At 29.8% G+C, this 18,472-nt stretch overlaps 5 protein-coding genes across 5 annotated transcripts; 2 read left to right on the top strand and 3 right to left on the bottom strand.

The window, feature by feature from the left end:
* Window positions 1-63: 63 nt before the first annotated feature.
* GO595_000841 (Clan CA, family C19, ubiquitin hydrolase-like cysteine peptidase) lies at window positions 64-3,357 on the bottom strand (the record flags this gene model as incomplete). Its single annotated transcript, XM_067921991.1, has 2 exons — window positions 64-206; window positions 807-3,357. 2 exons carry the CDS (start codon window positions 3,355-3,357, stop codon window positions 64-66), a joined length of 2,694 nt encoding a protein of 897 aa, XP_067778784.1.
* A 4,909-nt stretch (window positions 3,358-8,266) lies between these two features.
* GO595_000840 (Legume-like lectin family protein) lies at window positions 8,267-9,550 on the bottom strand (the record flags this gene model as incomplete). Its single annotated transcript, XM_067921980.1, has 1 exon — window positions 8,267-9,550. The coding sequence occupies one exon, from the start codon at window positions 9,548-9,550 to the stop codon at window positions 8,267-8,269; it is 1,284 nt and encodes a 427-aa protein (XP_067778783.1).
* A 519-nt stretch (window positions 9,551-10,069) lies between these two features.
* On the top strand, window positions 10,070-12,340 carry GO595_000839 (DNA replication licensing factor MCM4; the record flags this gene model as incomplete). Its single annotated transcript, XM_067921969.1, has 1 exon — window positions 10,070-12,340. The coding sequence occupies one exon, from the start codon at window positions 10,070-10,072 to the stop codon at window positions 12,338-12,340; it is 2,271 nt and encodes a 756-aa protein (XP_067778782.1).
* A 2,289-nt stretch (window positions 12,341-14,629) lies between these two features.
* Window positions 14,630-15,958, bottom strand: GO595_000838 (M28 family peptidase; the record flags this gene model as incomplete). The annotated part of the gene is made up of 1 exon (XM_067921958.1): window positions 14,630-15,958. One exon carries the CDS (start codon window positions 15,956-15,958, stop codon window positions 14,630-14,632), a length of 1,329 nt encoding a protein of 442 aa, XP_067778781.1.
* Window positions 15,959-16,442: 484 nt separating this feature from the next.
* Window positions 16,443-17,999, top strand: GO595_000837 (growth arrest-specific protein 8; the record flags this gene model as incomplete). The annotated part of the gene is made up of 1 exon (XM_067921946.1): window positions 16,443-17,999. The coding sequence occupies one exon, from the start codon at window positions 16,443-16,445 to the stop codon at window positions 17,997-17,999; it is 1,557 nt and encodes a 518-aa protein (XP_067778780.1).
* Between the last annotated feature and the right edge of the window lie 473 nt (window positions 18,000-18,472).

Genomic DNA, 18,472 nt, shown 5'->3' with positions numbered 1-18,472 from the left:
TAATTACAATGATTAACTAATTTCATTACTAAACAAAACATTCTAAGATTATCACTTTTATTATTAGTTATCAATTTTCAGAGCCTTTTCCTTTGTCCTATAGCCATAGCCATTTACCACTTTTTTCTTTTTCTTTTTTTCCTCTTTGCTCAGCAAGAACAAGCAGTCGTTTTCCTTACTAATTTTCTCTATTACTATATCATCATCTTTTAACTCAATTAAATCACTTTGTGATCCATAAGTATCGCCCACGATTAGGTCGTATTTATTAAATTCTTCATCAGACATTTTAATATTATTTTTAATTCTATTTTTTAATTCCGACAAATTTTCATTTGGAATTAACTTAATTAAAAATGGGAAACCGAAACAATCCAAATAGTAATCACCTTTTCTAGCGTAACAACATTTTATCATTAATTCATTTTCATTCACATTTAATTGATCGGCTGGAATCACATCAATTCTTAAAGGTGAATTTGTTTGATATGGAACATCATTCATTGAGAAGATTCGATAAATTTTATTATTCCATTCTTCAATGAATCGATAATTAGTTTTACTGTCTAATAATCCTTCATTGATTAATTTATTTTTGATTTCATTTATATTATCATTTTTCGGTACTCTATAATGGAACAATTTCTCTGGTAAATATCCATCTTTCGAAAATAGAATTGGGATATTTCGTGTTAAACTTAATTCTTTCTCAGATATTCCTTTGATATAATTAAAGTATATATGATGATATGAATAATTATTACGTAAATAATTTCGTGACCATAAAAAGTTCGGTGATGTATAACTTAATCCCATCGCATTTAATGAAGGTTTATTTGGATGTTCAGAATCTTCTTTATATAATTCAATCGAATCATTTTCAGGTGAATAATCAATATTTGCATTCTTAGCTATGAAACATTTAACATCAGTAAATGTTGATGATGATGGAAACCTTAAGAAGAATAATGGCGTATCTAAGTTATGGATATCACTAACTAATATTTCAAGTAATTCTGATCGTGATGAAAGGAATTGTTTCACTGATAACATTTGAGGATTAATATTATCATTAGTATTAATGATAGGAACATTACTATATTCTCCTTTATCTTTGATTTCTTCTTCTTCTTTATTTTTATGATCATCTTCTTTGGTATTAACATAAAATTCAATGTTCGGTGTTAATAATTCATCGCCAAGTGTTTGTTGAAAGATTAGAATCGAACCAGTACTAATCGATTCATCATCAAATGTTAATGAATGATTAATAAGTTTAGGATATGTAGTTGTTTCAATATATGATATTAATGATGTATCTTTAGGATATCCAATTTTGGTATTAATTTGTTCATAAATTTCGGAGATAATTGACGTGCTCTTTATTCGAAATTGTCCAATATATTGTAATGGATAACTTTTGCCTGGAAAGAAGAACTTCGCCCAAATATTAATTTCATCATCTTCTAATTGTTTGAAATTGGGTATGTTATCAATAAATAATGTTAATGAATATCCAAATGTTGATACAATTTTTGTACTATTTCGTGGTAATACAGATGTTGGTACACCGGAATATTTACATTTCCATAAAATTAAGTTTTCATTTGGTATTTGTCTTTTCTCGCTAATGATATTATATAATTCGGATATTTTCGTTGTCTTTTCAACATAAATAATTTGTTTGTTATCTTCAACTTCAAATCCATTTTCATATTTCGATGTGTTAACTTTAATGGAATCTTCATCAATAAGTTCAATTGGTATTTGATTCTTCATTTCTTCTCGTAGCTTTTTACGATGTTCTTTTTCTTCTTTCGAACGCTCAAAGAAATCTTTCAAATGTTTCGGAACTGTTTCATTCGGTATCTCTGTATATACTTCATGTTCTGCATCTTTACGGACATATATTAATATATATGCCGAATATGACTTTTCTCGTTTCCAAACATTTCGTGTTATACTTTGATATTCACCACCAAAATTATCATTAATCGCTTTTTCTTCTGTTGTCTTTGTAACATCACTATCATCAAATTCATACCATTGGTCATCTAACTTCGTCCGGAGAAATGAATAATAATGTCCTGCAAATGCACTCCCTGAATGTACTAATACTCCAAATAATTCAAAGACTGATGGTTTACCTTTGGAATCTTTGGCTAAATATGGGCTTAAATCAATCTCTTTTGGAAACTCAAACTTGTCATTGATTTTAATTTGTTGTAATGTATTATAATCAAAATCAAATCGGCGCAAATGTAATTGTAAGATCTTAGGAAACTCAATAAATTCGGTCCCCATATCTGCATCTTGTAACCCATAATCATCAGTTTTATATTGGTTTTCCCCAACAAATTCTTCGGTTTCAACATAACTCTCAAAAGACTTTTCTAAATTGGGGCACCCCTTAACCGTCATTTGAAGATCATAAAAATCTTCAACTCGAGAACTTTCATAATTAACATTACGACAACGAATAAAGGAACGAAATCGACCTTTAAATAACTCAGCTATTGAATTCTCAAGTTCAGTGCCTTTAAGTTTTTTTTCAATATTTTCTAATAACACACAACAAAATTCATGGATGTCATGTTGCTCAAAGGCTTCAGAATCACCCCAACCAAAGCTTTTTGTTAATGATTTGGTCGAACATGGTTCATCACTAAATTGCATTTGACAAAAAAGTCGTTGAAGATTTAAAGGAATCGATGTTTCTGGATCCTCATTTCCAGTCGTATGAAATGAATAAACAATTCTTCGAAATGCTGGAAGATGAAACATTGATTGTAGAAAAGAATTTAAGTAACAAGTACAGCCTTGGTTTTTAAGGCCAACATAGCCGGTTTCTTCTTTTGAGTTGTTTTTTTGTGATTTGTAATAAGTAGTATTCCAATAAGTAGTATTAGAGGAATATGTTGTGTTAGGGCTTTGGTAAACTATGTCATCGTAGGGATCAATATTTGATCCAAACGGATCATCGTCAGAACTATATTCATCTTCAAATGTTAAATCAATTTCCAGAGCTCCATCATTAAGATACCCTGAAGTATGAAGAAAGTATGAAGAAGGAACATCAAATATGATTTTGGACTTTTTTTCTTGGTTTGTAAAAGTCGCCTTCTTTTTCTTTGTTTCTAATGCATTTTCCTTGTTTATAATTTTAAATTTGATACGTGTTTTCCAATTTTCGGAATCTCTATCTATTGTTGCTTTAATGTGAAATGGCTTATAATCTGATTTTTCTAGCCGAGCTGTAAGAGTAATTTGATACTGAGAATACTCAAAAGAATAAGATACCTTTTTGCCAATCTTTGTTTCGTAATCATCAAGTGTCCAGCGAAATGTTTTGTTCATTTCTTGCCCTAAACGGTTTTGTCAATGTCATAAGTAAAATCAGTCAAATTTTGGACAGAAATTAAAAATAACATTACAAAAAGTTAAATTATCGGTAATTTTCAATGTAATGGTTTTTATCTAACCTTTCATCAGTTGGCCATTCGGATTGACTGCTGTGTACACGATGATTGAATTAAATTTGATCGTAAGATGATAGGATTGGTTCGTTGATGGCCAACGTCATATGAAGTATTATTCATTTATTTTTTGACAAACTTTCCACGTGACAATTTATTGTGAATAAATTCTTATATATTAGTAACTTTATTTTAATATATTAATTAGTCACATATTTTCATTTTGGATTTTGAAAATTTAAAAGAAAATAATAACACATACAATATTTTAGATTTATTGAGGGATAAGTGCATACAAGTATTTAACTATTTCTGTGTGACCATTATAGATGTAATAATTGCTGTTCTAAATTCTTAAAAAAAATCCAAATATTACCCGAAAATATCAAATTATTAAAATAAATTTCAAATAAAGCAAATAAATCTCTTTAGCATTAATATCAATTCCTTCTTGTTCAAGAAGTAATTCAACTATTTCTGTATGACCATTTGAAGATGCGTACATAAGTGCTGTATTAAATAATTCAAATAATTTCCAAATTTTATTTTGAAATATCGGATTATTAAAATATATATTAAATAAAACAAATAAATCTCTTTAGCATTAACATCAATTCCTTCTTGTTCAAGAAGTAATTTGACTATATCTGTGTAGCCTTTCTCAGATGCATTCATAAGTGCTGTTTTAAATAATTTAAATAATTTCCAAAAATTATTTTAAAATATCAAATTATTAAAATAAATATTAAATAAAACAAATAAATCTCTTTAGCATTAATATCAATTCCTTCTTGTTCAAGAAGTAATTTAACGATTTCTGTATGACCATTTTCAGATCCATAAAAAAGTGCTGTCCAAAATCATTTAAATAATTTCCAAACATTATATTAAAGTTTCAAAATATTTAAATAATTTAAATAGAAATTATTTAAATATCTTTATCATTAACATCAATTCCTTTTTGTTTAAGAAGTAATTTGACTATATCTGTGTAGCCTTTTTCAGATGCATACATAATTGATGTTTTTTATAAATTAAAATGAATTTCAATTATTATTTTGAAATAACATAAAAAAATTAAAATAAATTTTATATATAATTAATAGATATCTCTTGAATTAACATCGATTCCTTTTTGTTCAAGAAGTAATTTAACTATATCAATGTGACCATTTTTAGATGCTAACATAAGTGCTGTCCAAAATAATTTAGATAATTTCCAAATATTATTTTCAAATAAGAAATTATTAAAATAAATCCAAAATAAAACAAATTAATAATATTTTTAGTATTAAGATCAATTCCTTTTTGTTCAAGAAGTAATTTAACAATTTCTGCATAGTCGTTTTTAGATGCATAAATAAGTGCTGTTTCAAATAATTTAAAGAAATTCCAAAAATTTTATTAAAACATCCAGTTACTGAAATAAATACTAAATAAAACAAATAAATATCTTTAGCATTAATATCACTTCCTTCTTGTTCAAGAAGTAATTTAACTATTCCTTTATGACCTCTTAAAGATGCATACATAAGTGCTGTTTTAAATAATTTAAATAATTTCCAATTATTATTTTGAAATATTAAATTATTAAAATAAATATAAAATAAAACAAATAAATATCTTTAGCATTGATATCAATATTCTCTTGTTCAAGAAGTAATTTAACTATTTCTGTACGACCATTTTCAGATGCATTCATAAGTGCTGTTTTAAATAATTTCCAAATATTATTTTGAAAACCAAAATTATTAAAATAAATTCTATATAAAACAAATAAATATCTTTAGCATGAATATCAATTCCTTCTTGTTCAAGAAGTAATTCAATTATTTCTGTCTGACCATTTGAAGATGCCAAAATAAGTGCTGTTTGAAATAAATAAAATAATTTCCAAATATTATTTTGAAATAGAAAATTATTAAAATAAATAATATCTTTAGCATTAATATCAATTCCTTTTCGTTCAAGAAGTAATTGAACGATTTCTATGTGACCATTTATAGATGCTAACATCAAAAGTGTTTTAAATAATTCAAAAAACTTCCAAATTTTTAGTTGATATATCAAATTTCATGAATAAAATTCAAATAAAAATATGGATTACTTTTCCAATTAAAATTCACTCCTTTTTGCTCACGGAATAAGTTAAATAACTCAACATTCATACATGGACTCATCAAAAATATATTTGACATCATCTTAGGCGAAAATTCATTAATATTGTTTTCAAATATATAATGAAATATATCATTTTGATGGAATTCAATTGCAGTTTCATATGCCCCTTCAAATGATGAATGGTTCTGTTCACATAAATGAATAATTTCTTCATTTCCACCTGCAATTGCATATTTACCTGTATTATTTACATTTACATTATTCATAAGTAAATATTTAAAACATTTAACAGAAGAAAAGAATGCTGCATAATCAATTAATGTAACATTTTCTTGATTAATAAATGAATATCTTTCATAAAGTGATGGTTCGATTGCTTGATTAAAATCAAAATTTTCTTGTGATGAAATTTCTTGAAGTTTTTCGATTTCATCATTTCGAATTATTTTCGCAATTTCATTCGGATTAACTCCTTCTTTAACTAATTGCTTATGAAGTTCCCAATAGTTCTTTGATAGTTCCTCATAATTATCAAAGAAATATTTCCAAAATGGAATGTGTTCGAAATTCTTTAACTTATATATTTTATCATTATCAAAATAATTTGCAAAATAAAATGTTTTCAGATTTTTAATTAAATTTGTCGATATTAAATTTGTTTCAATCATTTTCGCAAGTAGAAAATAAGATTCTTGAGAATTTAAACGAAGAAGATAATCTGCAAAGGATTTAAATCCATCATTCTTATTGTTTTTATTATCATTAATTTCTTTTTCTTTGTTTTCATATGTTTTTATGAAATTAAAATATATATGAAAATCTTTCTTTTGTGAGATAAATGATGAATAAATCAATCTATTAATAGTGAATTTAGGATAAATTGCTATGTTATTACTAATAATATTTAAAGTTAATTCGGCGGATTCATTGATATTATTTTCATTTATATTTAATATAATTTTTTCAAGGTGTTCTAAAACCTTGATTGATTCGTTCATAGAAAGATTATGAGGAGGGATATTTTTTATTGTTTTACTTTGAGTTTCCATAAATTCATATGATATGAAATGTGACATGACATTTCCAAGTTAATATTTTGTTCAAAAAGTGATAATTTTAAATGCAAATTTTAGTATTTTAAAAGCAAAGGTTGCTCAATCTTTCCATTACTCACACAATATTTTCCAAATAAATCATAATTAATTTTTTTTTTACACATTAGTTAATGTAAAGAAAACTTTTGACTATATTTAAATCAATATTAATTGTTTATTCACAATTCTATAAAAACACTGAATTTAAATTCAAGTAAAGAAATTACCTCATTAAAAATATAACTTAAAATCTAACTTGCCTACGCTAAGAACATGCTAAATAAATATAATTTTTAATGTTTTATTGATTAATTGCGATGACATGGTTTACTTTTAAACCCAAAGGAGTATCATTACCTCTTTCCATTAAAATGTAAGTAATTGGATCTAGCTTTTTTTGCATTATTTTTTTTGGTTTTGAAAGAAGTTCATCAATAGAAAATTCTTTTGGCGCAAAACACCGTTTTCTACATAACAAAGGTGGTAGTTGATCATTTGAAAATCTTTCAAATTGATGTAGATTTGGTAATTTTAATTTATCTTCTGATAAATTTCTTATATTTGTTTCATACCTTTGTTTCTTAATTTGATCATATCTATAACGACATTGTAAGTCAGATCTCGAACCCATCATCAAAGATATTTTTCCCCAACCTTTAGCACCATGTTCATTAACTAAATCCATGAGCTTTTTCTCTTCTACAGGTGTCCAAGGATCCTTTGTAATTCTTGGATCTAAAGCACGTTTCCATCTTTGAGAACATTGTGGTCTTGTTCTACCATTACCTACAAACTTTGCTACAGCTTCCCAATCTGTTAGTCCAATCCTATGAACTGCAGCAAGTAAACGATTATCTTCCATATGTGACCATGGTCTTTTTCTCTTACTCATTTGATATTGGGTAACGCAAGGAATAGGGGAATCTTCTACAGAAAGAATTTCCAAAGTTCTTTCTAATGGACGCTGATTATGAATGTTTTCTATTAAAAGTTTTGATAATTTTTCTTGAACAGGTTTACCATTAATCAATTCTTCAAACAAATTTTTTGCTTGAATAAAGAAAGAACTTGTTTTACATTCTGATGGAATTTCCTCTTTTATAAAGTTTAATGCCATATCTAAAAGCGGTGTGTGATTTTGTTTCATGAAAATATTTTATAAAGTAATGCATCAAGTTTAATTACAAAATTTTTTTATTTTGTTCCTTAAATTATCTTTGAAAAAGTAATAAGATGAAATCAAATTCAATACTAACAAAATAGTTTCTGGATGAACGCTAAGAATCAATTTGATACCAATTTGATATCAACACATAATTCAAACTTTAATTAAATTTCATAGATTAACTCTTTGAAAAAAACCAGTTCGAATTGAAAATTACAGATAAAAATTGTATAATTTGTTGATGATTAAAAAAAATATTATTAAGAATTGATATCAATCACTCATTTAAATGAATTCATTAATTATATGTCTGATTCCTGAATAAATTTTTGAATATTTTCTATAAAAATATAATGTTAATGAACAGATTCATTTAAAAATAATCAACAAATATATTTGTAAATTTCTGTTTAATCATGTTTGATGAATCCTTTAGTTTTGTGATGCTGAACCATGAAGAACGCAACATACGCAACAACTTCTACAATTGAGATCCAGATCAGAACCTTGGAAAGCGTGCTTTCCTGTTTTGATTTCTTTAAACTAAATTGCTTCCCATCAAATTCAACGTTTTTGAAATCAACGTGTCTTGCAACTTCAAGTGAATCTCTTTTCATTTGAAGCATTTCACGTTTCGCAGCTAATGCAAGTTGCTCAAGCTCATGTTGTAAGTTCAGCCACATGGTCTTAATACTAATATCTATCTCAGAAAAGGATTTAAACGCATTTTCCATTTTGTGGAAGGAATTTTCGATTTCTTTTTTGACATACGTCAAAACGAACTTTTTGAATGCTTGAGCGGTTACCGAATCTCTGCTCCTTTCAAATGCTTCGTTGATGATTTTGAAGGCATCTGCAATTTCGTGGACATTTTCTTCGGTATGACCAAGTGTATTATTCATGTCCTTGGCTTGTTGTTGATAATCAAAGGATGTAGGCATGGTAGATCTCCTCTTGGATTTTTCAAGGCGCCTATATTCGACAAAATCTTCAATGATCTTGCGATTCTTACGTGATGTATCAGGATCTATGCTACCGTAATGGGAAGATTTTGGATTTACTGTGATTGAATAAATATCAACATTTTCAGAAATGGAATCGGCTTTAGCAAAAATAGAGAAATAGCCGGTATGAGGAAGGTCTTGTAACCTTCTATCAAATATATTCCTGAAACTTAATTTAGATGTGGTGTATTCAAAAATTTGTTTCATACTAACTCTAGTGCCTTGTCTAGAAACTCTGAATCGTAATGGTTGTTCTTTTTCTTTGATCTGTACTTGGCCTACTTTCGTTGGGTTTTCAAAATCACCTTGAATGAGGAAAATTGGTGAATTTCCATTATCATCTTCAACTGTATGTATTACAATTCCAAAGCCATCGAATGGCATGTGTTCCATTATACATACTTGTGATGAAAAAAGAAAGTTAATGGATGATGATCCATTTAAAGGTCCTTCAACCATAACATCAAAATCAAATTCCCATGAATCAAATGTTGTGGGGAGCCTATTACATAAAGTTCCTGATGAAAATGAGCGAACATCAGTTGTTAAACGAATTTTCTTCTTGAGATTGATTGCATGATCTGTGAGTGACCATTCACCAATTTCAGATACCTGTGTGTTGAAAAATGGAGGTGCCAAGTCAAACGGTGAATTTGATGAGATCGCCACTAGAAAACAGCAAAGAACCATTTTATGGCTTAATGGTACTGCGCCACTTTTTGTCAGATGTCAGAGTTCAATTTGTATTGTTTTGAATAAACTCATCGAAAAAATTCTGAATTATGAATGGGATTTCGTACAGTTCAGGAGCAGACGTGCCACCAGGTAAAAATATAAAATTTTAGTACATAACGTTATAACTCAAGTTGGTTATTTTTATACTTACTTTCCTATTACACAGTTAACTGTGTTGAGAAATGTAAATCACTTTTTAAAATTACATTGTTCAATTAGACATTTCCATCAGTTAAAAACAATCGCATTTTATACAAATACCAATTAAATTACCAATAAATATATATTTGGAAAAAAATCAAATAATTTTTAAAATTTTAAAATTTTTCCTAAATATTGATTTTTTGTTTATGTTTTCGTAAAAGATTGAGGTGTAGAGTAAATTTTGTTGTAAATATGACTTATAATTATGAAATTTTTCCCTTCAAAACGTTTACTATTTTCCTATCGTACACATATTTAAACGTCCATCAAATGACTCAAGAAAGTTCTCAGATTGATTCACAAGGCTCATCTCAGATTCGTATTGAGGACCACTTTAATTCCGATTCAGGTCCTTTACTTTCTTCTTCTACACTTGCCGATCCTTCTTCATATTACTCTCAAACAGTTGCATATGGTACAAACATCAATGCTCAAGTCGTCACAGCTGAAATAAGGAAATTTATACAGACATTTGTTGATGAAGGAGAAAGTGATAAACCTTTATACTTCCAAAAAATCCAAGAAATGCGAGAAATCGAAAATTACAACTTAAATATTGATTGCCATCATATTTATAAGTTTAATCCAATCCTTTACAATCAGTTTGTTGCTTTTCCAATTGAGATGCTTCAACTTGCAGATGCAGTTGTAAAAGAAATTTTCCAAACACTTTTCCAAGGGGTTGAAGCAGAAGCAGTAAATCTTGTTCAAACTCGTCCATTTAACCTTCTTGAGACCAAACCAATCCGAGATCTTCAACCAAGTGATATTGATCGATTAGTATCCATCCGTGGAATGGTCACTCGTACATCCGCAGTAATTCCTGACCTTAAAGTCGCCGCGTTAAAATGTCGTCAATGTGAACACATTGAAAATGTCGAAGTAATGAATGGTAAAATCACAGATCCAGGGAAATGTTCAGTCTGTGGGGCTACGAATTCCTATGACATTGAACATAATCTTTGTATCTTTTCTGATCGCCAACACATTAAAATCCAAGAAAATCCCGAGTCAATACCACAAGGAGAAACACCACAAAACATTGCAGGTATAGCATTTGAGGAACTTGTTGATTATGCACGTCCTGGTGATCGTGTTGAAATCACTGGTGTTTGGCGTGCAGCTCCCACTCGATTAAATCCACGCATTCGAACTGTTCATTCAGTATATCGAACATATATTGATATTGTCCATATTCGAAAGTCATTTACCACACAAATTGAAAACGAAGAAATGCAAAACTTTGATGAAACAATAACCATCAAAGAGCATGAAGAGAAGCGCAAACAAATTGCAGAAGAGTTATCAAAAGATCCCGAAATCTATGATAAACTTATTCGATCATTTGCGCCATCAATTTGGCAAATGGACGAAGTTAAGAAAGGACTTTTATGTTTACTATTTGGCGGCTCATTAAATTCACATGGGAAAAGAGGCGACATAAATATATTACTTGTTGGTGATCCAGCCACAGCTAAGTCACAATTAATCAAATATACACATAAGGTATCACCACGTGGTTTATATACATCTGGTAAAGGAAGTTCCGCAGTTGGTTTAACAGCATCTGTAGTTCGAGATACAGATACAGGCGAATTTGTCCTTGAAAGTGGTGCATTAGTTTTATCTGATAGAGGCGTCTGTTGTATTGATGAATTTGATAAGATGAATGAATCAGCAAGAAGTGTACTTCATGAAGTAATGGAACAACAAACAGTTAGTGTTGCTAAAGCGGGAATTGTTTGTACACTTAATGCGAGAGCTTCAATTGTCGCATGCGCGAATCCAATTGAATCTTCATATAATCCGAAACTAAGTGTTGTTGAAAATATTCAACTTCCGCCGACTTTATTAAGTCGATTTGATCTTGTTTATCTTGTTCTTGATCATGTCGATGCTGCGCGTGATCAGAAACTTGCCAGACATATAGTAGGAATGTATTCATCACGTGATGAAGTCGCGTCAATTATTCCTGCTGCGAAACTTACAGATTATATTGCATATGCTAAAGAACATTGTAACCCAGTGTTCACTGATGAAGCACAAAAAATCCTCGTCGATGGTTACGTAGAAATGAGAGGATTGGGCGGCCGAAAAGTTATCTCTTCGACTCCAAGACAATTAGAAAGTTGTATTCGTATAGCTGAGGCCAATGCGAAGATGAGACTTTCAGAAAAAGTCGAAGCAAAAGATGCAGAAGAAGCTTTGAAACTAATGAAAGAAGCTTTGCATCAATCTGCAACAGACCCTTCAACTGGTTTAATCGATATGGACTTGTTGACAACTGGTACATCTGCAGAAAGAAGAAGTAAAATCGCTTCGATCGCAAAGGAAATAACGAGAATGCTTCAATCAGTTTCAAGTAATACAATGTCATTTAGTCAAATTTCAAATAACATTAAGGCTGTGATGGGCCAAAATATTACAGAAATAGAAATTGTAGACGCTTTGTTTTCACTTGAGGCTGAAGAAACAGTCTTCTTGAACGTGGAAAATCAAAGGCCAACTAAGGCAACTCTGATACGTTCTGGAAGAAATTAAAATAAATTCAAAATACACTTCGATTTTTTTCATATTAAATTTTTCTATTTTGGCATAGTAAACATTTATTTTACCAATTAAAAGGAGTTTTGTTTTGACTTCTATTTAGTAAAATGATTTTTAATGTGCTATCACATTTACCGAGTTTAACGTTTGCAATCATTTTTTAATGTTAGTTTAAAGCTCAGTAGCTTACTGAAAATGCATGTTTTTAAATTATGTTCATAGTTTATTAACAAAACAAGAATTTTTAAATCTCTTTTACCAGAGATAGGTATTTAAACGGTCGTTGAATATAAAAAGTGCTAACTTGCAATGAGCGAAGACTTGCTTGAAATCGAGGAAATAATTGCTGACAGATATCTAAATAAAAAACAACATTTTTACGTGAAATGGAAAGGATTTTCTTCAAAAGATAATTCATGGGTTTCTATTGACGACATGAAATGCCAAGATTTAATTAACCAATATCAAAAAAATAAAAAAACAAAAACATTACCAACAGCAAAAACTACAATTAATAAGCTTATTTCAAGAAAATTTAAACAAGTTAAGGATCCATACAATGGAATTCAATTCTCAATTAAACCTGATCAAAAAATCGAAGTGTTAGAACACGAACCACATAAATCATATTTAAGTTCAAAACTTATAAAAGAATATCCTTTTATGACACTACAATATTTTCAAGAGCATGTTGAAACTCCAGATGATGTTCCAAAGGAAATAATCGGAACTAAAAAAGGAAAAGATGGCAAAATAGAATTTCAGGTAAAGTGGTCAATTAATCCTCCAACATACATAACTTTAGCTGAAGCCAAAGTTCTATGTCCTCAGCTTCTTACATCTTATCTCCTTAAGAAGGCCGCGCCATCAGCCAAGCTCTCATAAAAAAAACTTTATATGTAACATTCATAAAATTTAATCATAATCTTTCTTTTTTGTTTCTTCAAATTTTATTTTTATAAAATATTTCAATGGCGTTTTAATATTGTAATCAAGAAAAACAATCATATATAGACTGCTGTGAAATCCTGTAGATCTTAAAAGAAGTTACGTGCATAGTGTAATATTATTCATAGAAAACATATTGAATAATGTATATTTTATAATTTTTTTCAGTTTAAATTTGTAATTTTCTTCAAAAATGTAAAATAACTAAAAATATATTAATATTTTCTACTGAATTCGGGAACTTCGAACTTGTGAAGTACCTTTTACAATCTGATGGTAATAATCATACTGATAAGCCAAATGTTCGCTTGTCTTATTTGATATTTGTTTTCAATACATGAGATTTTATTCTATTATTTTAAATCGATCTAATCTTAAAAATGGAAAAATGTCAAAACGATTTTATATATATGCTTCCCAAACAAGAAGGAACATAATCATTGTAATAATGAATATTATATTTTTATAATGATTATATAAAATATTTCAAGTTTTCAGTATAAATTTAAAATTTGTTCTATATATTTATATCAGAACTTCTAATGAAAATAAAGAATGATAAAAAAAACTTATGAAATTTTTCAATGGAAAACAAAATATTGATGTAAATTCTACAGATATTTGTAAATTTTGTTTTATATCGAATTTGTTAGAACTAAATCATGTTTTAATATAATATTTGGAAATTGTTCAAAACACTTAAAACAGCACTCATTAATGAAAATGCATCCTCAAAAGGTAAAATAGAATAAAATTTTATTTATGTTTTCAAAATCATAAAAAAACATTCGAAAATTACAAGAATTATTTAGGTAATTGCATTTTACCATGAAAGATACTGGATAAAAATAAAAGAAAAAACAAAACAAAATGCATTATTTTTTGTAAGAATGAAAAAAATCCAATACTAGTTTTAAATGTTGTATTATACCTAATTCCAATAATAAAAATAAAATTAAATTTATATATATTTAATAATTATTAATTTATGATGAATTTATTCGATTGAGCAAAAACTATTTAATACAGATCAGCCACAGTACCTCAATTCATATGTAAGCATTTAAATTCGAATTTCCTTAAAATCATCGACACTTTTTTAACGTCCTCCTTCTCGAGTCCATTCTGCAGAATGATGCAAAAAAGAAACAGAAAAGATGCATTTGATGTCCTTCTTAACATAGCTCAATAACAAGCACATAATTTGTTTCTGCCCTTGGAGGTGTGTGAAAATACCGGCTATACTTGAAAAGCATTTCCTATCACTTCACATTTACAAATTTTATCGTTTTCAATTCAATTTTCACATCACATCACATTACTTTCCGACAAATTTTATTCAAGTTCACCTGCTTCAGTTTTCTCCACAAATTTAGTGAAGATTGCGAGCATTGCAGAAACAGCTTCCGGCTCCACGGCCTCTATTGTATCTCTTGCTGTATGGTACACCACATCTCTTCCATGCCTATCCTTATTAGTGTATGGCACTCCGAGCAATGTCGTTGCCTGAATTCCGACCTTTTGCGCCTCTGCGGCGTCTGTTCCACCTGCCAAACATAACAACTTCTTCGTTTTCACTTCTTTTAGTCCTAATTCGTGGGATATCTCAACGAGTTTATTCGCGAGTTTCTCAGAAAGAGGTAAAAACCCATTAATGTCGGAGACAAGGAACGAAATCTCATCAACGAAATAAGGACAATCGGAGTTCACATTCCACACATGTTTTCCTTCATACTCATGTTTGTGCATGCGCCAAAATTCACGTGAGCCACGAAGAAGTGTTTCTTCGGCATCGTATGAGATAAAGACAAGTTTCGTGTGCTTTAATAAGTCACGATGCTCACTGTAATATTTGGCAAGCTCAACAGCAACAGAAGAACTAATGAGGTTATCGCCGGCGCCGCACGTGCCTTCCTCGTTAAGGAACCCCCAAATCGGAACAATAAAACGTGAGCCAATGGTGAAGATAAGAGAGATGATAAGTGAGCGCTTAGTTGGTGAACAATGTCCAAACAAGCCGAAGTTTTTAATACTTGAAATGGCATGGTAAACAACAGTGATGAAGAACATGGCATATACAATTAGAAAGCGCTTCTCACGAACTTGATACATCTCTGGATGATCAACATAGAAATTAAAGATGTGCGCAGAATCATGATGGCCACTAAAGATAATGATGTTTTCAACTTCGCCTTCGGGATTAATATACCCATGAACATTACGTGCTGTGCCTGCTTTGTGGAAGCGTTCAACAACTTTGTAGGAAAGAAGAAATTCAAAAACAAAAATTAAAATGGATGTGATTAAACAAATCAATGAAATACTGGGCATGTTAATCCACATGAAAAATAATGCAACAAAGTAGAGAGAAATCATATACTTGTGAAAAACAAGTGCTCCATATGGTTGGATTTGAATATCTTCAGAATATGCTTTATCACAATATTGATTGAGTTCATTGTAAATAGCATCCGCCGCTTTGCGGCATGATTCTGTGGTTGTTAGTCTTGGTCCAAATTTATCAATTATTTCTGACGTTCGAGAAATTGCACTATTTTTCATTTCTTCATATGGCTGAGGATTTATAAGGTTATTCTGATGAATAACTTTATTTATTGGTTTGTTGCTTGTTTCTTGAACATTAACAGGTTCGTTTTCTTTCATTTTTTTTGGGGTGAATGATAAAAACGGTTTAATAATTCAATTTTTTAAAAAACACCATAACAAACAGAAAAAGTTATATCAGGAAAAAATACGATCAAATATAATTGAATACTTTACTCGTTGAATTTCAGAGAATATGGAGGTTTTTTCCCAGTGATGTGACCTGTAAATTATGCTGCTTAATCCATGAATATCTCATAATTTTTCGAGTTTTATTGCATTTTCAGTAATAACTGTTGTTTCCTATATGCGAGATTCTTATTGTATAAAAATTTAAATATAAGGATGGAAAAAAATGCATCAAATGAATATTTGAATTATAAGTTTATTTAATGAAAGGTATACATATAATTTTTTATTGTACAGCTTGACAATATTTCTTTATCACTAATTATAAATTATTGAAACTTGTTTTCAGTCGAAGTAAATGAAGTATTTTTCGACTTCGGATTTACGGTTTCGGAGGTTATCTCGTTAGTAAAAAATGAGAGCAAACTCATCAAAACCAAATTCAGCAAGAAGAACAAAACCTAATACAGGCAATACACAAAATTCACCCACACGGCCAACTACAAAGCCAAGTACAAAGCCAAAACCAAGAACTCAAAATCAAAATTCTAGAACTGCAAATACTGCAAATAGGAGAGCAAAAAACAAACAAGCTATTGAAGGCCTTAAGCGCCAATTAGCAGAGGCAAATAAAGAAACAGCAGATCTAAACAAGAAAAAAGAAATTTTAGAATCAGAAGATTCATATGCACAACAAGAAATTGATTTTAATGTACTTAACCACAACGAATTACTACGTCAACTAGAAATAGCCAAACAAGAAATTAAAGATCTCGAGACCATTCTTACCAATAAAGAACGCGAGATCGAAGAAATCAAAGAAGTTTCAGCAGCAGAACTCCGCGTTTATCAAAAGAAAGTAAAGCATCTTATGGCCTCCAATCAGAACGAGTTTTCCAATTCACATATTTCTAGCGAAGATGAAATATATCATCAACTTCTCCAACAACAACAAGATTCTGCTGACTCCGAACGTATTGTTAATGAGCTACGCAGTGATACCAATGATCTCCAACTCCAAAACGATTCACTTTTAACAAATCATCGAATCCAACAAGATCGTCAAATCTCTGAATTCCGCGAAGAATTTGAGCGACATGTTGAAGCACTTCGCGCCGCGCATGAGCGCCGTGTTAATTCTATGCGCGAGCAAATGGAAGAACAACGCAAACGCGAAATCACTGAACTTGAGCAACTTAAAAACGAACAAATTAAAGAACTTCAACAACGTAATGCTCGAGCGTTTGAGAACATCCAACGTTATTTCAACAACATCACACTTAACAACTTAGAGATCATCAAGCAAAACAAAGCGAAAATCTCCAAACGGAAGATGGAAATTAATGCGCTCCGTAAAGAAGTCGATGAACTTAATTCGCAACGAAAAAAGATCGAGAAACCACTGAATGAACTTATCACAGAGAACGAGCGCTTAACCAAAGAAGTCGAAGTCTGTAATCAAGACAAACGCGACTTAGCTCGTAACAAAGCGAAGATAAATGTGTTAGAAGAAGAGTTACATGATCTCCAACTCGCCGAAGAAGTATTGGAACAACGATTCGAACAGTTGGAACAAGAACGCGATTCGATCTATGATCAGTTCGAGAGTTCGATACATGACGTTCGACAGAAGACTGAGTTCAGGGCGTACATATTGGAGCAAAAGGTAAAGCGACTGAACGAAGAATTGGAACAAAAAGAGCTGCAGCTGCAACAAATAATGAAGGAAGCAGGTCTCGAGGAAACAGAAATATCCGCAAAAATCGAAGACGTGTTGGCACAGAAAAACGCGAAAATTAATCAGCTGGAAATGGAGTTGGCAAAGGTACAAAAGGCACATAACGATATACTCAGAGTGTACGAACAAAAGATGAATAAGTTCGGTATACCAAAGGAGGAACTGGGATTCTCTGCAATGCCGGAAAGTGTACCATACGATGATGATAACGCAAAGGATCAGAATGAAGAATAAATAAATGTTATATGTATATTTAAATGAATTTTTTCATTGTCTGATAATGGAAATTATGATGATCAAAGAGTTGGAAATGATTTTATCATTGTTAAATTGAGTGAATCGAAAACTATTTTTTCAACTTAACTTTGATAATAAGAGTTAATATACATCCGGGTACAAGAAATCTTTACTAAAACATCGTACAAAGAAATATCTTGAAAAACTTAATTTAATGAAACTGTAATCATAAAAAATTCATCATCAGAGAATTATACATGTTATTTATCAAAAATTAACTTTAACACAATAATTAAGATATGATATTTATGCATATACATAATGTAATTTATAAAATTTCACAAAACATTTTATAAAAATAATGAATATTCATTCTTTTTTCTAAACACTATTATGCTTCTTTAATACAATACATTTTGTGAGCATATGTTCTAAATATAGACTCTATTAACATATTTGGGATGAAGATA

Source organism: Histomonas meleagridis, assembly GCF_020186115.1.
Source record: "Histomonas meleagridis strain 2922-C6/04-10x chromosome Unknown contig_118, whole genome shotgun sequence".
In the NCBI taxonomy this organism is placed as follows: Eukaryota; Parabasalia; order Tritrichomonadida; family Dientamoebidae; genus Histomonas; species Histomonas meleagridis.
The sequence above is the reverse complement of the archived record's forward strand: the minus strand, read 5'-3'. Positions and strand labels throughout refer to the sequence as shown.